Source organism: Schistocerca piceifrons, chromosome 3 (assembly GCF_021461385.2).
Source record: "Schistocerca piceifrons isolate TAMUIC-IGC-003096 chromosome 3, iqSchPice1.1, whole genome shotgun sequence".
NCBI classification, from domain to species: Eukaryota; Metazoa; Arthropoda; class Insecta; order Orthoptera; family Acrididae; genus Schistocerca; species Schistocerca piceifrons.
The window spans coordinates 921647304-921670039 of NC_060140.1; the positions used below are offsets into that span (position 1 = coordinate 921647304).

General features: G+C 43.3%; 1 protein-coding gene across 1 annotated transcript in view; it reads right to left on the reverse strand.

Annotated features, from left to right (window-relative positions):
• LOC124789222 (Kv channel-interacting protein 4-like) overlaps positions 1-22736 on the reverse strand; it is a 130744-nt gene that overhangs the window by 82159 nt on the left and 25849 nt on the right. The window contains exon 3 of the mRNA XM_047256515.1: positions 6897-7035. Within this exon, the coding sequence (XP_047112471.1) occupies positions 6897-7035 (139 nt within the window). The remainder of the gene's footprint in view (positions 1-6896; positions 7036-22736) is intronic.

The window sequence follows — 22736 nt, forward strand, 5'->3', positions numbered from 1 at the left end:
ATCCACCGAAAGAAAAATTTAATTTCAATATTGTAAACCCAACACCACCAGACTCCAAGCCGCCAACCACAGAAGAAATAAAAGAAACCATAAAAGAGCTTAAAAGTAGTAAAGCCCCTGGAGAGGATAATATAGTTGCTGAACTATGGAAGTACTCTAGTGACAACATGATACAGTGTCTATCAGAAATACTAAAAGAAATCTGGACAACACGCAGATTACCACCAGACTGGACATCTGCATTAATACATCCACTACATAAAAAAGGGAAGAAAACAGATCCTACCAGTTATAGGGGAATCTCCCTCTTACCAGTGACCTATAAGATCTTGGCTAAGGCGCTTTTAAAAAGAGCAGAAGAGATACTTGACAAACAGCTAGGCAAGTATCAGGCTGGATTTAGGAAGGGAAGGTCATGTGCAGAACAAATACTAAATTTAAAGAACATAATAGAAATGAGGAAAATCAGGAACTTAAAATACGTAATTACTTTTGTGGATTTTAAAAAAGCCTATGATTCAATTGACAGAAATACACTGCTTGATATCTTAAAAGAATTGGGACTCGATACTAAAACAACTGCAATAATTAAAGGTACTTTGACAAATACAAAATCGAGAGTAAAATGTAGGGGAGAGCTCTCAAAATCGTTTGAAATAAAGTCAGGTGTTCGACAGGAAGATGGTCTGACACCTCTGCTTTTCAATTGTGTCTTGGAGAAGGTAGTTCGAGAATGGAGGAAGGCCATCAATACTAAAGGGATTCAACTAGGGAGAAATCCAAACAAGATCACTGTCGACTGTTTAGCCTTCGCAGATGACATGGCATTGATTACAGATTCACTAGACAATGCCCAAGAACAAATTAAGAGAACTACAAAAACAAGCAGCCAAAGTAGGACTACAAATATCCTATGAAAAAACAAAGTTTATGACAAACATCTGTGATGCTCCTCAAAATATTGCTGTTGACAGCAACACAATACACAAAACAGATTCCTTTAAATACCTAGGAGAGTGGATTACGTACAATGCCAAAGAAAAGATAGCTATAGAAACTAGAGTGCACAAAATGGAAAGAGCGTTTCATATGACCAAAAACGTTTATAATAAAAAATCCTTGTCCTGGAACACGAAATTAAGACACTACTAAACAGTGGCCAGACCTGAAGCTCTCTATGCGGCAGAAACACTTAAACTAACAAGAAATGGAGATCTTGAGAAACTAGAGAAGGTCGAAAGAAGAATTTTAAGGAAAATACTGAGAGCTAAAAGAAACGATAGTGCTGAATACAGGTTAAGACTAAATAGAGAGCTATATCTGAAAACGGAGAAACTAACTTATGTAATGAGGAAGAGGAGACTACAGTTTTTTGGACATATATTCAGAATGGATAACAACAGACTAACCAAGCGGATATTCACATTACTCAATAGCTACAAATCCAAGCCAGTATGGTTCATAGAGACTGAAAAGGACATTGAAAATGCTGGAGTTACAATAGACACAATAGAAAACAGAACACATTTCAGAAAGGCAGTTCAAAAGGCAGAATTTCAGGAGAGAAAGAAAATAACTAGACGAAAGTGGATTCAAGAAGAAAGGGAACAACACTCTAAAAGGATGAAGGAAATTTGGAAACTGAAGAAATCTAATACAATGAAGAGTAGCCGAAGTTGATTCATCGTACCCTCCAAATGGGTTATTCAAAAGAAAAAAAAAAAAAAAAAGAATTGGGTATTAATCTACAACGGAAAGTAATGGACCGCTTGTTATTTCTAAGTACCAAACGCAAACAGAAAAACATGCTATACTCTCACTTCTCCTCTGATAAAACCTGGTCAATCACCTAAACACAAACAAGAAACTAGGTAAGTAAACCAAGAATACTATATTGCTTTCCGTTAAATATCTCAGTCATCAACTCCTTACAAAACGGTTCAAGCTCTTCTGTATGTATTCAGTTTTATTTTCTGTAAGAGCACGCTCAGGGAAAAATGCTTAGGTATAAACACGTGGATCCTCACCAACTCAAACTCTGTATACGTAACTATTATAGTTGCTTTTAGGTATGTCTTAGTCAGGATGAGGTTCCCTTTATTCAACGTGTACTAACGTAATTAACTCCGGAAATTACAGCTTTTACTCAATAAGCGATTTGCTGTTATTGAAATTACACAATATTTCTAGTTTTTCTGCTTCATTTATTCAGAAAAAAAACTAATTTAAACTATAAAGGGCGATCAAAAGTTTCCATTCGATGGCCACGGTAACCCCATGCTTACGTGTCGATGCCTACGTACCGGCATCGGAGTCACGCTGGTTGCATATACGCTGCAGCAACACCCTCAGACGGGAAGTTTTCGATCGCACCTTACATAAGATTCCTCTCGAAGGTCACACAAACCACTTGTCTACATGGCTGCCTAGTTTTATTTGTTTACTAACGTTTGATATTATGAGGTGCCTTATGCGTTATTCTATTCCGCTCGTCGGTCTTTCCATCCTCTTCCGAACTCGTCGACATCACAAAAACATTTGTGACACGTTTGTATCGGCCAACTAACACATACTAGCATCCAAAAAAAGTAGAATATGGTATTTTTAACCTGGGCTTTAACTTTTATTTGTTAACAATAAATTTTTGATACGTCACAATCAGCTGCCTTGATTTTAGGTATTTATATGTACGATATGTTATCGATTTCAGGGTTACGTAACTCAATCTTCAGACAATCGTTTGATTTCAATAATGAAATGACTATACGCTTGATGTTACCGTTGTCTTCAGTCTGAAGACAGGACCGATACAGCTCTCAATGCTAATCTACACCGTGTAAGCCTGTTAAGCTGTGAAGGTTTTGCCCTCACTCTTCCCTCCATTACCAACTAACATGCCTCAGGATGTTGCTGTATATGATAATAGCACGATTTCATCTGATGAAATCGTGCTATTAATCTCTCTTCTACCCAACTGTATACAGTAGCTCTTCATTAGTTATCCAATCTACCAGTATTTAATCATCAGTAACCTTCTGTAGCAGCATGTTTCAAAAGATACCATTCTATTCTTGTCTGAACTCTTTAACTTCCTCGTTTCTGGGCCGTAGTTGCTCTCATCGATTCTGTTTTCGATAGGAGTCGCGCTTTTTGGTTTCCGTTTGTTCGAATCGGCTTGGTGGCGCATGAGGTTGGCAGAAGTGTTGTGGCGAGTACAGGCGGTTAGTGAGAAGGTGGACACGAAGCAAGTAGCGACACGGAGCTCTTCTGCGTATGGCGGGGCAACTGGATTGGTCATTTGCTTGGCCGTAGTGTGATGTGTCCGGGTTCGTCGTGGTCCTGCAGTAGCGCCTTCTTGAGCGTTGCCACGTTTAGGAAGGTGATTGGATTCCGCCTTCGCCTCGCCAGTGATTTACTTCTTGGCTAGCTGGGAAGCCAAGGTTTTCGTATTGGCAAGTTGGCGGATTATATGTGGGCAATCTCTCACTCCATGGTTCGCAATTGCTTCGGCTTTTACTTGTGGTGCTGTTTATTGTATGATGCATATCGTGTGCTTTTTTAGCTGTTACGAGGTTCGAGTCTCGATGTATAGTATCTTATCTCCTCTTTATTATTGTCGCTGTTGTTGTGGTCTTCAGTCCTGAGACTGGTTTGATGCAGCTCTCCATGCTACTCAGTCCTGTGCAAGCTGATTCATCTCCCAGTGCCTACTGCAACCTACATTCTTCTGAATCAGCTTAGTGTATTCATCTCTTGGTCTCCCTCTAGGATTTTTACCCTCCACGCTGCCCTCCAGTACTTAATTGGCGATCCCTTGATGTCTCAGAACATGTCCTACCAACCGGTCCCTTCTTCTAGTCAAGTTGTGCCAAAAACTCCTCTTCTCCCCAATTCTGTTCAATACGTCCTCATTAGTTATGTGATCTACCCATCTAATCTTCAGCATTCTTCTGTAGCACCACGTTTCGAAAACTTCTATTCTCTTTTTGTCCAAACCATTTATCGTCCATGTTTCACTTCCATACATGGCTACACTCCATACAAATACTTTCAGGAACGACTTCCTGACACTTAAATCTATACTGGATGTTAACAAATGTCTCTTCTTCAGAAACGCTTTCCTTACCATTGCCAGTCTACATCTTATATCCTCTCTACTTCGACCATCATGAGTTATTTTGCTCCCCAAATAGCAAAACGTCTTTACTACTTTGAGTGTCTCATTTCCTAATCTCATTCTCTCAGCATCACTCGACTTAATTCGACTACATGCCATTATTATCGGTGTGCGTGGCTCAAATGGGTCAAATGGATCTGAGCACCACGGGACTTAACATCTGAGGTCATCAGTCCCCTAGAACTCAGAACTACTTAAACCTAACTAACCTAAGGACATCACAGACATCCATACCCGAGGCAGAATTCGAGCCTGCGACCGAAGCTGTCGCGCGGTTCCAGACTGAAACGTCTACAACCTCTCGGCCACAACGGCCCGCAGTGTGCCTGGCCATACATTTTTTTAATAAGAGGTTTGATAAACGTTGTACTCTTGTTTCGTTTTCACCTATCTCATCACTGGGTTTCGTTTTGCAATCACAAACGGCGTTCATTGCTACCGGCCAGTTCAGACTAGCAATTTGTTGGCTGGGCGCAGGGAGCAAATGTATTAGAAGGGTCAGCCATCATTTTTGGAATCTCGGGCTGCGCGTATTCTGTAAATTAGGCTGCCCCGTTGTCACCAGCGAACAAGGAGTTAGGTGTTTCTCTAAGTGTGAAACTCTTGCAATTTTACCACTATTTCGGTGGTTCTTGCATTTGTTTGAATCATAAAGGCTGCTTCTCTGCATGGATTAGTATTGTGATTGTTGAATACTCTTAATTTATTTTTTGGAGCTTTATCTTTGGTGCAGTTATACTTTTATGTACTTTCGAGTTGTTATAAATTTGAGGCCATCCACTGTTCACTTGGACAGTCAAAAGGTTGCTCATCTAGTTTTAAGCTGTTAAAATCTGAATCCACTCCCTGATTTCTTCGACAGTAAAGCAAAAGGAAAATTTTAACTTCGTTAAAACCCGAAATGTGCACCCTCTCCGGGGTGCATTGAGTACTGACTTGGTCATCACACGCCCTATTAAGAACCCTTTCCCACCTTTATAATATTCAAGGAACCATCTTGAATGTGGGTGACTTCTTTGAATAAACTGTCATTTATGTTCGTATCACTGCGTATTTATTGCAGTTATCTTCTGTACTATACTATAGCAGTCCATTCTATACACGGCCGAAGCTTCGTCGAGCTGTGTTACCTGTCAGTGACACATCATGTCAAAGCTACTATCGTTCTTAAGCGTCGCACACCAGTGAATTTTGTACTGAACTCAGGGGCTGCTCGAAACAACAAATTTTCAATTACATTTCGTGCCACCTTCAGCTACACTACTGGCCATTAAAATTGCTACACCACGAAGATGACGTGCTACAGTCGCGAAATTTAACCGACAGGAAAAAGATGCTGCGATATGCAAATGATTAGCTTTTCAGAGCATTCACACAAGGTTGGCGCCGGTGGCGACACCTACAACGTGCTGACATGAGGAAAGTTTCCAACCGATTTCTCATACACAAACAGCAGTTGACCGATGTTGCCTGGTGAAACGTTGTTGTGATGCCTCGTGTAAGGAGGAGAAATGTGTACCATCACGTTTCCAACTTTGATAAAGGTCGGATTGTAGCCTGTCGCGATTGCGGTTTATCGTATCGCGACATTGCTGCTCGCGTTGGTCGAGATCCAATGACTGTTAGCAGAATATGGAGTCGGTGGGTTCAGGAGGGTAATACGGAACACCGTGCTGGATCCCAACGGCCTCGTATCACTAGCAGCCGAGATGACAGGCATCTTATCGGCATGGCTGTAACGGATCGTGCAGCCACGTCTCGATCCCTGAGTCAACAGATGGGTGCGTTTGCAAGACAACAACCATCTACACGAAAAGTTCGACGACGTTTGCAGCAGCGTGGGCTATCAGCTCGGAGACCATGGCTGCGGTTACCTATGACGCTACATCACAGACAGGAGCGCCTGCGGTGGTGTACTGAACGACGAACCTGGGTGCACGAATGGCAAAACGTCATTTTTTCGGATGAATCCAGGTTCTGTTTACAGCATCATGATGGACGCAGCCGTGTTTGGCGACATCGCGGTGAATGCACATTGGAAGCGTGTATTCGTCATCGCCATGCTGGCGTATCACCCGGCGTGATGGTATGGGGTGCCGTTGATTACACGTCTCGGTCACCTATTGTTCGCATTTACGGCCCTTTGAACAAAGCATTTCAGATGTGTTACGACCCGTGGCTCTACCCTTCATTCGATCCCTGCGAAACCTTACATTTCAGCAGGATAATGCACGACCGAATGTTGCAGGTCCTGTACGGGCCTTTCTGGACACAGAAAATGTTCGACTGGTGATCCGGTCAGCACATTGTCCAGATCTCTCACCAATTGGAAACGTCTGGTCAATGGTGGCCGAGCAACTGGCTCGTCACAATACGCCAGTCACTACTCTTGATGAACTGTGGTATCGTGTTGAAGCTGCGTGGGCAGCTGTACCTGTACACGCCATCCAAGCTCTGACTCAATGCCCAGGCGTATCAAGGCCGATATTACAGCCAGAGGTGGTTGTTCTGGGTATTGATTTCTCAGGATCTATGCACCCAAATTGCTTAAAAATGTAATGACATGTCAGTTCTAGTATATCATATTTGTCCAATGAATACCGGTCTATCATCTGCATTTCTTCTTGGTGTAGCAATTTTAATGGCCAGTAGTCATGGTACAACCTACAGTGCTGTGCTAGGCAGCCTGGACAGGTGAGTGCGGTGGCGGGCTACTTACGAGAAGACCCATCTGAGGCGCTCGTGCAGCGTGCCCTTCATAACGACGGACAGACCCAGCATGAGGTCGCCGAAGGTGACGGTCCCCGTGTGACTGCGGTCCAGCGCGGCGAACACGTAGTGCGCGTACTGGCTGGAGTCTGAAACACAGGGGCGCACACGGCGCGTATCAGGCAGCGGCGGTGGCGGCGGACGCCGCTCTGTTCGACATGCTCTGCGAGCGACTGGTGCTGCCCGAAACCGGAATTCTCTCTAGGGAACCAGCATGTTCACCTGCACGTGCACTGCGAGCAAGTGTCGCGGACACAGGCGTTGCTGCAAATCCTGAGCGGAACACAGTTATAACAGCTACGGGACAGAAGTGTAAATAAAGGCGGCCATAAGATGAAGATCAACAAATGTGAGACAAGGGTAATGAAACGTAGTCGAGCAAAATCAGGTGACGTGGGAGAATGTAGGTTAGGAAATGCAACACTAAGACATGGTAATTGGATGTCTCTATAGGCCCCCTGGCTCAGCAGCTGTTGTGCCTGAGCACCTGAAGGATAATTTGGAAAATATTTCGAGTAGATTTCCCCACCATGTTATAGTTCTGGGTGGAGATTTTAATTTTCCGGATGTAGACTGGGAGACTCAAACGTTCATACCGGTTGGCAGGGACAAAGAATCCAGTGACATTTTTTTAAGTGCTTTATCTGAAAACTACCATGAGCAGTTAAACAGAGAACAGACTCGTGGCGATAACATATTAGACCTTCTGGTGAGCCGGTCGTGGTGGCCGAGCGGCTCTAGGCGCTACAGTCTGGAACCGCGTGACCGCTACGGTCGCAGGTTCGAATCCTGCCTCGTGCATGGATGTGTGTGCTGTCCTTAGGTTAGTTACGTTTAAGTAGTTCTAGGGGACTGATGACCTCAGTAGTTAAGTCCCATAGTGCTCAGAGCAATTTGAACCATTTGAACCTTCTGTTGACAAACGGACACGAGCTATTTGAAACAGTTAACGCAGAACAGGGAATCAGCGATCATAAAGCGGTTACTTCATCGATGATTTCAGCCGTAAATAGAAATATTATGAAAGGTAGGAAGATTTTTCTGTTTAGCAAAAGTGACAAAAAGCAGATTTCAGAGTACCTGACGGCTCAACACAAAAGTTTTGTCTCAAGTACAGATAGTGTTGAGGATCAGTGGACAAAGTTCAGAACCATCGTACAATATGCGTTAGATGAGTATGTGCCAAGCAAGATCGTAAGAGATGGAAAAGAGCCACCGTGGTACAACAACCGAGTTAGAAAACTGCTGCGGAAGCAAAGGAAACTTCACAGCAAACATAAATATAGCCAAAGCCTTGCAGACAAACAAAAATTACGTGAACCTAAATGTAGTGTGAGGAGGGCTATGCGAGAGGCGTTCAATGAATTCGAAAGTGACGTTCTATGTACTGACCTGGCAGAAAATCCTAAGAAATTTTGGTCTTATGACAAAGCGGTAGGTGGATCAAAACAAAATGTCCAGACACTCTGTGACCAAAATGGTACTGAAACAGAGGATGACAGACTAAAGGCCGAAATACTAAATGTCTCTTTCCAAAGCCGTTTCACAGAGGAAGACTGCACTGTAGTTCCTTCTCTAGATTGCCGCACAGATGACAAAATGGTAGGTATCGAAATAGACGACAGAGGGATAGAGAAACAATTAAAGTCGCACAAAAGAGGAAAGGCCGCTGGACCTGATGGGATACCAGTTCGATTTTACACAGAGTACGCGAAGGAACTTGCCCCCCTTCTTACAGCGGTGTACCGTAGGTCTCTAGAAGAGCGTAGGGTTCCAAAGGATTGGAAAAGGGCACAGGTCATCCCCGTTTTCAAGAAGGGACATCGAACAGATGTGCAAAACAATAGACCTATATCTCTAACGTGGATCAGATGTAGAATTTTGGAACACGTATTATGTTCGAGTATAATGACTTTTCTGGAGACTGCAAATTTACTCTGTAGGAATCAGCATGGGTTTCGAAAAAGACGATCGTGTGAAACCCAGCTCGCGCTATTCGTCCACGAGACTCAGAGGGCCAGAGACACGGGTTCCCAGGTAGATGCCGTGTTTCTTCAATTCCGCAAGGCGTTCGATACAGTTCCCCACAGTCGTTTAATGAACAAAGTAAGAGCATATGGGTTATCAGACCAATTGTGTGACTGGATAAAAGAGTTCCTAGATAACAGAACGCAGAATGTCATCCTCAATGGAGAGAAGTCTTCCGAAGTAAGAGTGATATCAGGTGTGCCGCAGCGGAGTGTCGCAGGACCGTTGCTACTCACAATATACATAAATGACCTTGTGGATGACATCGGAAGTTCACTGAGGCTTTTTTCGGATGATACTGTGGTATATCGAGACGTTGTAACAATGGAAAATTGTACAGAAATGCAGGGGGATCTGCAACGAATTGACGCATGATGCAGGGAATGGCAATTGAATCTCAATGTAGATAAGTGGAATGTGCTGTGAATACATAGAAAGAAAGATCCTTTATCATTTAGCTACAATATAGGAGGTCAACAACTCGAAGTAGTTAATTCTGAGAATTATCTGGGAGTAGCCATTAGGAGTGATTTAAAATGAAATTATCATATAAAGTTGATCGTCGGTAAAGCAGATGCCAGACTGAGATTCATTGGAAGAATGCTAAGGAAATGCAATCCGAAAACAAAGGAAGTAGGTTACAGTACGCTTGTTCGCCCACTGCTTGAATACTGCTCACCAGTGTGGGATCCGTACCAGATAGGGTTGATAGAAGGGATGGAGTAGATCCAACGGAGAGCAGCGCGCTTCGTTACAGGATCATTTAGTAATCACTAAAGTGTTACGGAGATGATAGATAAACTCCAGTGGAAGACTTTGCAGGAGAGACGCTCAGTAGATCGGTATGGGCTTTTGTTGAAGTTTCGAGAACATACCTTGGCCGAGGAATCAAGCGATACATTGTTCCCTCCTACGTATATCTCGTGAAGAGAGCATGATGATAAAATCAGAGACATTAGAGCCCACAGAGAGGTATACCGATAATATTTCTTTCTACGAACAATACGTGACTGGAATTGAAGGGAGAACTGATAGAGATACCCTCCGGCACACACTGTCAGGTGGCCTGCCGATTGTGGATGTAGATGTAGATGTAGAAGTGTAAATAAAGGAGGCTATAATATGGTAGTAGTGGTAAGTTTTATGGGATCAAACTGCTGAGATTATCGGTCTGTAAGATGGACATAAAAAAATCTGGGAAAGGGGTAATAAAACGGAGTCGAGTCAAAATCAGGTGCTTCTGGAGAATTTTGGCTAGGAAACGCTACACTATAAGAAATAGACGACTTGTGGTATTATGGCTACAAAAGAAAGTGCCGATGGCCAAAATAGATGGATACAAAATACCCAGTGGTGAGAGGAAGAAAAGTATTTCTGAAAAAGATAAGTTTGTTGATTTCAAATATAAATTTAGATGTTATTAATTCTTTTATGGAAGTATTTTTTTTTTTAAATTTCTTTATTCATAGCAGTGTTCATCACACATCAAAACCCACCACCTAACTAATTAGTGGGGCCTACAATTTGCTACAGTGTCACATGCAGCTTAATACACAGTAGTGTTTCTTAACTCTAAAGGCCAAGCTGACTAAGTTATTTGCTCTACCGGGAACTACAAGTAATTCTTACTATTCCACTCTACTTCAGTGCTGCAGAGTTATAGATGTGCCAGCACAAATATTCCGGGTGATCAAAGAGTCAGTATTAATTTGAAAACTGAATAAATCACGGAATAATGTAGATAGAGAGTTACAAATTAACACACATGCTTGGAATGACATAAGGTTTTATTAGAACCAAAAAAAATACAAAGTTCAAAAAATGTCCGACAGATGGCGCTTCATCTGATCAGAATAGCAATAATTAGCACAACAAAGTAAGACAAAGCAAAGATGATGTTCTTTACAGGAAATGCTCAATAAGTCTACCATCATTCCTCAACAATAGCTGTAGTCGAGGAATAATGTTGTGAACAGCACTGTAAAGCATGTCCGGAGTTATGGTGAGGCACTGGCGTCGGATGTTGTCTCTCAGCATCCCTAGAGATGTCGGTCGGTCACCATACGCTTGCGACTTCAGGTAAGCCCAAAACCAATACTGTACTGAGGTCCAGGGGCCTGGGAGGCTAAGCATGACGAAAGTGGTAGCTGAACACACGATCATCACCAAACGACGCGCGCAAGAGATCTTTCACGCGTCTAGCAATATGGGGTGGAGCACCATCCTGCATAAAACATCGCACGTTCCAGCAGGTGTTTATCAGCCAGGCTGGGGATGATGCGATTCTGTAACATATCGACGTACCTCTCACCCGTCACGGCAGCAGTTACAAAAGCAGAATCACGCATTTCCTCGAAGACAAAAGGCCCGATAACGGTATATGTGATAAATCCAACCCATACCGTGACTTTCTCGTCGTGCAATGGAGTGTCCACGACAGTTCAAGGATTTTCGGTAGCCCAAATTCTGTAGTTGTGGGCGTTGACAGACCCTCGGAGCGTGAAATGAGCTTCGTCGGTCCACAAAACGTTACTCAACCAATCGTCATCTTCCGCCATCTTTTGAAACGCCCACACTGCAAATGCCCTCCGCTTCACTAAATAGTCAGGTAACAGTTCATGATGCTGATGGATTTTGTACGGATAGCATCGGAGGGTACGCCTAAGTGCCAACCAAACAGTAGAGTATGGAATGACGGAGCGATGGGCGACTGCACGAGCGCCGCCTTCCCCGTGCATAGACGAACCCGCTACAGTCTCCATTTCTTCCTGAACTGTCTCAGCAGCATTACGCCTTGTGCTTGGTTGGCCACTACGGGGTCTATCGTCTAAACAACCTGTGGCTTCGAACTTCGAAATCATTCTCGCCACAGCTGCATTTGCCTATGGACCTTTACCCGTTCGAATCCCCTTCCTACGGCGATGGGATCATAACGCTGAACTAGCACAATCCGCATTCTGATAATACAGCTTCACTAAAAGCGCCTTTTCAGGTAACGTCAACATGCTGCGACTGCTGGCGCATTTGATTCTCTCTCTCATTACATCTCCATTTATACACGGTTGTCATGCGCAGTCACTGACTTTTTGCTCTCCAGCGCCATCTGTCGGACATTTTGTGAACTTTTTTTCGGTTCTAATAAATCTCCATGTCATTCCAAGTATGTGTGTCAATTTTTACCTCTCTATCTACATTATTCCGTGGTTTATTCAGTTTTCAAATTTATTCTGACTTTTTGATCAGCCGGTATAAACCTACTTTTGTGGCCGTGCCCATGGAGCTATTCCCACGCCTCTGGCACCGGGCTGGGCTAGAAATTGTACTATCGCTGAAGGATCCGGAAATGTTAGTTTCAAAAATCTGTTTCTACTAAACTACATCTATGACTACCTATCTTAATAACCTAGTACAATGCCCTTTGGTCTGGGACGCACCTCCTTCTGCAAGCATTTGACTGGAGTGCAACCTTTTACGTAAGTTCTCTTACGTGGCAGGCAAAATACGAGGGATATTCAGAAAGTAAGTTCCAATCGGTCGCGAAATGGGAACTGTGATAATCCGATGAAGTTTCGCTCAGATGTGTTGGATAGTGCTTCTACCACGCCCGTCGATCTTTTCAATTCTGAGCGTACAGTGAGCACGTAAAGATGCCTAGAAAGTAGTGCCTCTCGCCAAGCATGAGGTCCTGGTGCGAGATTTCGCCTGTTTGCTGTGCAGCCCACATAACGTAACTGTCCTGCGTTTCGTTCTTCATGATAAATCTCGGCCGCACTCTGCTGGGGCAATGAAGATGCTCCTGTAGCGTTTTCGACAGTAAGTGTTTGATAACTAACAACACAGACCGTAACTGGCTCGTCCTGAGTTTCATCTCCGCTCACATGAACATTACTGGCTATGAAGACAACGTTTTGACACAACAACGGGGTGTAGACGAGCGTAGAGAAGTGGTGGAAAGCACAGGCGGTTGAATTCTATGACGAATGTATTGGAAAGTTGGAGCAACGCTACGACAAATGCCTAAATCGGAGAGGCGACTATGTAGCTAACTATAGCAAATAAAATGTTTTTATTTTCACACTTGTTTCCATTTCGCGACCGATCGAAACTTACTTTCCTAATAGCCCTCGTGAAAATGGCCTGGAATGGAATAAATATTTTCTGATGCATAATGGCACAAGTTGTTCGAGATCACGTTTCCTTATTGGCTGAACCAGGCCTCATCTGAACAAATAGAAAGCTAAGTATTCAAAATGTCCGATTTCACTCAGAAACCAACGGCAGAAACGAATACGTGGAAGTTCGCCTGGGCTCTTTAAATCTTGCACAACAGTAAATTCCTCGGCATAAAGATTCTTTTTGATGATGTTCCGACGCGGCGATTTTCCCATTTGCACAGATAAACGGAGATGATACTACGCTTGACTTTGTCCCACGCTTTCCTTCATTCGAACAATGCTTTCTGATTTTAGAACTCTGTTCAGATAGTTACGGTTTTTGTCGCTTTAGAATTTATTTCGCTCCATTTTTCCGATCTTGTTTTTCACTGCAGACTTTGTTGGAGGTTTTTCCAAAACACTTCCAGTCTGAAACTATTGCACAAACAGTCCCGTAAACATTTTTCACGAATAATGCTCCGTGTAAAATACGAAAATGACCGCAACCAGTTTTATTGTAAGCATTGTTTTGTGTTGCATCCAACTAAACACATCTGCCCGCCTCACTCACTCAATCGTAATGATAAAGTGATGAGCTCTATAAAAATTATACATGAGATGCGCATTAGTAGACATGTGACAGCAACCGATTGAGGCAACGAAATCATTGTTTCCAGCATTTTCTCTGATAGCGGTTCTATTGCCAATTCCGGGCCAATTTTAGTATGCTCACCCTACGTAACCTGCAGCGACCAGCGGAAGGTATCCTTTTGTTCTTTTCCAGAGAAATTTATTTCTTCGTATTTCCAGCAACTTAAAAAATAAAATCATGTAATAAGTTATTAATCAACAAAGTACACACCGAAAATTTTGAAACTCCTGTAAAAGCAAATATATTAAAATGCATGAGCACACCCCCTTCTGTGTCCGCTTAGTTCAACATCCACCACGAGAATATTACACTTGATCTGCCGCTTTTTTGATTTATTTTAAGACAACTGAAAACAAGACGCAGCAGAGATAAAATTCCTCAAGTGAGAGACTAATTGATAATAAAGGATGTCTGACGAGAAAAATAAAAGTGAAAATGTTATAAAAACTATGAAACAAAAACAGTTATGTCGCAACCGGGAAAACGTGGTATGTCAAAAAGTGGAACGAAGTGGACGATAAACACATCAGGCATAAGAGAATATATGCTTCTGAAATGTGGTGCTACGGAAGTATACAGAATGTTACATCGTTAAATGCTATAACTATCGAAGAGATAGCGAAACGATTTGGAGAACACCTAAATTTACGGTACATGCATGTATAAAAGGAAGAATGGGTTGACAGCACACATTCTGAGTCAAGATTGCGTCTCAGTTTGGTAATGGACGGAAGTGAGATGGTGAGATGGGAGGGGGGAGGGGGGGGGGAGGGATTTTAGAGAAGAACCAACAATCGACAAAAGCAAGGATGGCCACATGGATGTAGACGTGAAACGACATGCACAACATACTTGTGTAGAGAATTGCATGAAACTAGACTTTGGAGTGAAGACTATCACAAGACCACAACATAAACAAAGTATTAAATGAACAACCTCATCTCGTTCGCGATGGAGTGTGGTTTGGGAACTACGACTGTTTATGATAAATAAGATAACCGTGAACTAACGTTTTTGTTTTTTCACTGAATCGAAAGACTGTATAGGAAGACGTCCGATAAGGGCGATTCAGAACGAATTCTCTGTGTCAGAAAAGTTAAAAGAAAATTTTTACTGACCAGCGATCACTGGAAAATCTCTTGTGGTGCTTAAAACATCCAGCACAAAATTAAAGTCAAATCGAAGCACTGAAGAATACGTGGAAACCAAAGCTATGATCACAAATTTATTTTATTCAATGACCGGTTCAAATCGTCAGGGTGGCCATAACATTCATCTGCCTCGTTAAACTTAATAAAAGAGGCTAGTAAAATTTATATCCGTGACTGAAATCGTCTCATAATATAAACTCATGATACTATTATTACTATCAGTTTGATCTGTCTCTCACTGTACACTCATAACTCGTCGTTGACACAATGGCTGTGTGTTACGGATGATGACGATAATGATGATCATAACCATCGAAACCAGTCACTGAATAAAATAAATTTGTGGTCATAGATAGCACTTGTTTCCACATATTCTCAAATACTGGATCACAGTTGCCTTCAAGGTGACTATGTATGCCCTCACCAAGAAAATGTAAAAATTTGGAACTCAAGAACACACAGCCATTTCCACACTGGCCACATTGACAGGACATTAAATTCATATTGATCGTTATGCTTTGGTACAGAGAGAAAACCGGAAGTGCAATTTTAAAGACTAATGCAAATGTGTTATCTCTCAATGTACTGTGTCAAAACGACTTTTACTGCAGGGAAAGAACACAGTCCTGATAATAGCTGAACACTTTTCTATTCGTAGGAAGTGTATGACGGTATAATATTTAATTAAACACCGCTGTACACTTCTTATTGAACGGTTCGTAAATGGTTAGTGGGCTCTTACCGAAAATCGGCATTTTTCATTAACACGAGTCATTCACAAATTTTATGTCTTCAAAATTTAATCACAAAAATGGTTCAAATGGCTCTGAGCACTATGGGACTTAACATCTGTGGTCATCAGTCCCCTAGAACATAGAACTACTTAAACCTAACTAACCTAAGGACATCACACACGTGCATGCCCGAGGCAGGATTCGAACCTGCGACCGTAGCAGTCGCGCGGTTCCGGACTGAGCGCCTAGAACCGCAAGACCACCGCGGCCGGCAAAATTTAATCAGTTCTCTTGTCACCATAAGTGACATTAGCAACTTAGCGTCCAGTCTTCTGAGGGAATTCCACCGTTGATCTTCACATGCAGGTTATTGTGGTATACTTTATCTGAAAGTTCTTTCCTTTAAATTTTCTTGTTTTATTCGTTGTGCGCCCTAATCAACCATTAACTATTTCACACTTGAGCTTGTTAAAGCTGTTGCGCTTCGTGTGAAGAGACTTTTCTGCTTGCTTCACCGCCAGTTGTCTTTCTTTAGAAAAGCTTAAAAAAATACTGCGGCATCGTTTTGAGGTAATGGAAGCATAATTTGTTGGAGATCGTGAGCTTTCATTTTGCGCTATCTGATTTTCATTAGAAGTTTTTGTGGGTCGCACTTTAGATGCTGCAGCCTGAATAGCAGCAATCCTGGCAACAACACCATGTGTGGATTTCACCTAAACGTGAGACTCGATCTCACAAATTTTGAACCTTTTAACTGCATAACTGACTATAGGTGCTTTCAGGCATGCAGTGCTCACAAGGCGAACTCCGCATCGCACCCCCTCAGATTTAGTGGTAAGATGATCCATTGGACAGCTGGTCAAAAACTGAACACAGGTCAAACATGCAGACAGGTAGAGGGTGTACTGAACTGTGGAAAACAGAAGTTAAAATAGAAACAGTGCACGGCCCAAGATCAACATGCGCAACATAGAGCGACTCTGAATAACCGTGGTCTCGTGTTCATGTGGTCACGGTTTTCGAAGGTGGAGAGCTGGTTTCAAATATCCGTCATATCCCACACCTTTTTTTTTCACGAAGTTATGAGCTGTTCGACCGGCCAATGACGTTTCTGTTCGACGTGTTCAAATGTGTGGTGTAACGTCCCATTTGCAGCAGCAACGTGTGACAGAGGGACCACCCACACGTACTTACCTCCTATTTGCTCTACACAAGTACCACATGTTACGCCTCTTGCGTTCCGTTTTGGAAGTCTTGACGCTTGAGTACCTTCGTTTTAACATAGTTCGCACCCGCTTATTTGTTGTTTCCATTTCTGTGAGAGGCCTGTGAGGCATCTCGCCTGCTCTCGCTGTTCATCACATTTTCTTGTGACGGCAATACATTCTTACCACGTGACTAGTATATTAAACCAATGTATAGTATGGAGATTTGGACACTGTCCAACAACACCGTGAACACACAGCAACAACGCCGTGGTTCTTGCGAGTCGCTCGATGTAGCAGATCTTGAAACTGGGCCTTTTATTATTTCTATTTTGCTTATTTTTCACAGTTTAGTACACATTCTTCTTGTTTTCATGTTTGACCTGTGCTCAGTTTTTGACGGGCTATTCACACTCGGCCATGTTACCACTATCCCTTGGGGACAGGTGGGGAGGGGGGGGGGGTGAGAAGGGGGGTTTCTCTTGTCAGCAATAGATGAACTCGCCAACTTGCTCCAGACGATTACTTTAAAAGTCTTTGATTTTTGGAGTAGGATTAATAAGAACAAAACTGGGGACCTTAAAACGCGTATTGTTTACTATAGTTACTAACAGCAGAGAATTGTAAAATCTTAACAGTTATTTCACAAGAGTTTTATGTTGAAGACCTCGAAAATTGTAATAGGTCTGGCAATATATAAAACAATTACACTGAAGCGCCAAATAAACTGGTATAGGCATACGTATTCAAATACAGAGATATGTTAACAGGAAAAATACGGCGATGAGTTCGGCAACGCCTACATAATACAACAAATGTCCGGCGCAGTTTTTAGATCGGTTACTGCTGCGACAATGGCAGGTTATCAAGACTTAAGTGAGTGTTGGTCTGCGCACGAGCGATGAAATACAGTCTCTCCGAGGTAGCGACGAATTGAGAGTTTTCCGTTGCGACCATTTGAAAAGTGTACCGTGAATATCAGGAATCCAGTAAAACATCAAATCTCCGATGTCAGTGCGGTCGAAAAAAGATCCTACAAGAACGCGACCAACGACGACTGAAGAGAATCGTTCAACGTGACAGAAGTGCAACCCTTCCGCAAATTGCTGCAGATTTCAATGCTGGGGCAACAACAAGTGTCAGCGTGCGTACCATTCAACAAAAGATCATCGAAATGAGTTTCCGGAGTCGAAGGTCGACTCGTCTGCTGTTGATGACTACACGACACGAAGCTTTACCCCTCACCTGGGCCCGTCAACACCGATTATGGACTGTGGATGACTGGAAACATGTTGCCTGGTCGGACGTGTCTCGTTTTAAATTGTATCGAGCGGATGGACGAGTGCGGGTATGGAGACAGCCTCATGAATCCATGGACCCTGCATGTGAGCAGGGGACTGGTGAAGCTGGTGGAGACTCTGTAATGGTGTGGGGCGTGTGCTGTTGCAGTGATATGGGACCCGTGATACGTCTACATGCGACTCTGCCAGGTGACACGTACGTAAGCATTCTATGTGATCACCTCCATCCATTCATGTCCATTGTGAATTCCGACGGACTTGTGTAATTCCAGCAGTACAATGCGAGACCCCACACATCCAGGAGTGGCTCCAGGAACACTCTTCTGAATTTAAACACTTCCGTTGGCCACAAAACTCCCCAGACATGAACATTATTGAGCATATCTGGGATAGCTTGCAACGTGCTATTTAGAAGAGGTCTCCACCGATCGTACTCTTACGGATTTATGGACAGCCTTGGAGGATTCGTGGTGTCAGTTCCCTCCAGCACTACTTTAGACATTAGCCGAGTCAATGCCACGGCGTGTTGCGACATTTCAGCGTGTTCGCGTGGGCCCTACACGGTATTAGGCAAGTGTAGCAGTTTCTTTGACTTTTCAGTGCATTTAACATATTCTGAACTGGCAGCAGTTGATTCACTGTACGAGTTTTTAGAGTCCCTGCGTATGGTGATGCTACCAGGAACGTATATGTCAACATTAAACCAAGTGTTTAGTCATCTAGCTCGCTTGCCAATTGTTCCCGATGTCCTGTATACAATGAAACGGTGGAAAATAAACGAACGTAGGAAGTAGATAAAATGTACTAGGGATGCGTTGTTATATCTGCTGACTGCTTGGACATGAAGGAAAAGAGAACAATAATGGGAACGTGAGAATTAGCACCGTTCAAATTGGCACAAGAGTAAGGTAGTAATCACAAGACTAACAGAAATAAAATCTATATTTTCTTTATTTTCTACTTCTCATGACGCGTTTCGGTATCACCATGATCAGATCAATGGTATAAAATTGCAACGTAAGACAAAGAAAAGAAAAGACAGAAATGAAAACAGAACGGCTTTCAAAGTTTCAAAAGTGTTTCACTGTCCATATGTATTTATTTTTCGCCTTACATCCACTACTAAAGGATTATAATACCAACAGATTACTGTATATTGCGTGATTAATCGACATCTGAGTTACTGACAAGGAGAAAATGATGAATCGAAACTATAGAACTGATATCATAAGAGATTTGTTGTTTCGGCCCTGAAATGAAAAATAGGGTCAGAGATGATGAAAAAAATATTACGATACACTGTTGTAGTAAGTAGTTGTAATAAAATCCTCTGATTCTAGAAGTAAAATTTGTTTTGAAATTGAAAAAGCTATGGGAATAGAAAGGAAATTGTCACCTCAGATAAAGAGAAGTAAGTAAGGCCGTTGACAGTTTAAATGGCAAATCTCATCTTTGGTATTAACGGGATCACTGACTTTTTTTACGTCAGTCATCTGATGTTTGATGCGGTCCGCCGTTAATTCCTCTCCTGAGCCATCCTCTTCATCTCAGAATAGCACTTGCACCATATGTCTTCAATTTTTTTCTACATACATTCCACTTTCTTTTATCCCCTATAGTTTTCTACCTTCTAGAGCTCCCTTAAGTGCTACAAAAGTTATTCCACAATATCTTTATCACGTGACCTTTCTTCATGTCACTTCTTGTTGTCTTTGTTTTCCATGTATTCCTTGCTTCAGCGATTCTGCAGAGAACCTTTTCATTCATTATTTTATGTTCACCCAATTTTTAACATCCTTCCACAGCTACGGCTCTCAAACTCTGCGATTCTCTTCTTTTCATATTTTCCGACTGCATAGAGGAGAGCTACGCAAAAGGGAGCGGCAGCCCCTCGGTCATGTCGGGCCCGCGTGCAGTCTACATGGCTCCTGCATGCCTCAGCATCGCAAGCCCTACATGTCGCAGTCACGATCAGCCACCAGCCGGCATCACCAGAGCTGGCACAGGCTGCCACTTCCGAGTGACCTACTTGCATCCGCACAACACGTGACAGGAAAATACACCGAAGCGCCAAAGAAAGTGGTATAGACATGCGCGTTTAAATACAGATATATGTAAACAACCAGAACCAGTTGTTACTGTCGGCAACGCCTTTATAAGACAACAAGTGTCTGGTGCAGTTGTTAGATCGGCTACTGTTGCTACAATGACAGGTTATCAAGATTTCAGTGAAACTTCCTGGCAGATTAAAACTGTGTGCCCGACCGAGACTCGAACTCGGGAGCTTTGCCTTTCGCGGGCAAGTGCTCTACCATCTGAGCTACCGAAGCACGACTCACGCCCGGTACTCACAGCTTTACTTCTGCCAGTATCCATCTCCTACCTTCCAAACTTTACAGAAGTTCTCCTGCGAAACTTGCAGAACTAGCAAGGTTCGCAGGAGAACTTCTGTAAAGTTTGGAAGGTAGGAGATGGATACTGGCGGAAGTAAAGCTGTGAGTACCGGGCGTGAGTCGCGCTTCGGTAGCTCAGATGGTAGAGCACTTGCCCGCGAAAGGCAAAGGTCCCGAGTTCGAGTCTCGGTCGGGCAAACAGTTTTAATCTGCCAGGAAGTTTCATATCAGCGCACACTCCTCTGCAGAGTGAAAATCTCATTCTGAAGATTTCAGTGAGTTTGAACGTAGTGACGTGGTGATGTAGGCGGCGCACGGGTGACAAACCATCTCCGACGTAGCGATAAAGTGGGGATTTTCCAGTACGGCAATATCAACAATCACGTAAAACATCAAAAATCCGACATCGCTGCGGCTGGAAAAAGATCCTGTAAGAACGGAGCAACGAAGACTGAAAAGGATCGTTCAGAGTGACAGAAGTGCAACCCTTCCGCAAATCGCTGCAGATTTCTATGCTGGGCCATCAACAAGGGTCAGCGTGCGAACCATTCAACGAAACATCATCGATATGGGCTTTCGGAGTCGAAGGCCCACTCGTGTACCCTTGACGACTCATGACACAAAGCTTGACGCCTCTCCTGATCCCGTCAACACCGACATTGGACTATTGATGATCGGAAACATGTTGCATGGTCGAACGAGTCTCATTTCAAATTGTTTCCAGTGGACGGACGTGTACGAATATGGAGACAACGTCATGAATCCATGGACCCTGCATGTCAGCAGGGGACTGTTCAAGCCGGTGGTGGCTCTGTAATGGTGCGGGGCGAGTGCAGGTGGAATGATACGGGACCCCTGATACGTCTAGATACAACTCTGACAAGTAACGCGTACGTAAGCATCCTGTATGATCATCTGCATCCTTTCATGTCGATTGGGCATTCCGACGGACTTGAACAATCCAGCAGGACAATGCGACCTCCCACAAGTCCAGATTTGCTACAGAGTGGCTACTTCCGTAGGCCACCAAACTCCCCAGGCGAATATTATTGAGCATATCAGGGATGCTTTGCAACGTGCTCTTCAGAAGACCATCCCTCGTAGTCTTATGGATTTATGGACATCCATGTAGGATTCATGGTGTCAGTTCCCTCCAGCACTACTTCAGAGATTAGCCGAGTCCATGCCTCGGCCTTTTGCACCTTTGTGCTCGCAGAGGCCCTACACGATATTAGGCTTTTCAATGTAGTGTCTCAAATATTCCGCCATCGGCAGCTGTGAAGGGCGGCGCACTGACTACACAAGCCAGTTCTTTCAGCTTCGAGAGTCTCTCCAGTCTTCTGGGCGGATGCTGTTCTTCTTACTGAACACTCTCGAAGCCAGTAGTGGGAGTCGACGTCGCTGTTCTAGGCTTCACCGTTGCTTTCTTCTGTGAGGACACATTGTGTTAGGGATACACTTTGCTATGCTTGTGTTGGACGTAATCAAGACGACATTCACGGGACTTAGATTATTCCCCTGCAAAGCGTATTTTTTTACGAAGCTCCTAGTGGTTTTACCACACGCTAGAAACAGCCAGGTGGCTGTAGATAGCAGCTGTGTCATCCTCTGTACCATTACCTAGTGAGACGCAGTATTTTGTGCCTTTTGTCCTTACTGTCGAAGCAGACGTATTTCGTGCTCAATAAACTTGTTAAAATCTTGCTCACTGTTTTCCCTGTGTCCCCGTATGGGACATTTCACCTAAAGTCCATGATTCACTTCTATACAGTGCTGAGCTCCAAACTTAAGTCTTAGAAATTTCTTCCTCACATTAAGGCCTACGTTTGATACTAGCAGACTTCTTTTGGCGAGAAATGCGCTCTTTGCCTGTGTTGGTCTGATTTCTACCCCCTCGTAGCTTCGTCTATCATGTCTCATTTTGCTTCGAAGGTAGCGGAATTGTTTCACTTCGACTGTTACTGATTCTCCAATTCTGATACTGCGTATTACCCGTCTTCCCCTGTGGCCTACACCTGTTTTCTTGAGAACTGTGGACTTTTTCACCAGTTTACGATGCCGAACACTTTTTCTGGGTTAACGGGGTCTGTTAACGTCGCTTGATGTTTCTTAAATATTTCTTCCACTATCAAGCACGTCAGAACTGCCTTGCTGGTACCTTTACCTTTCCTA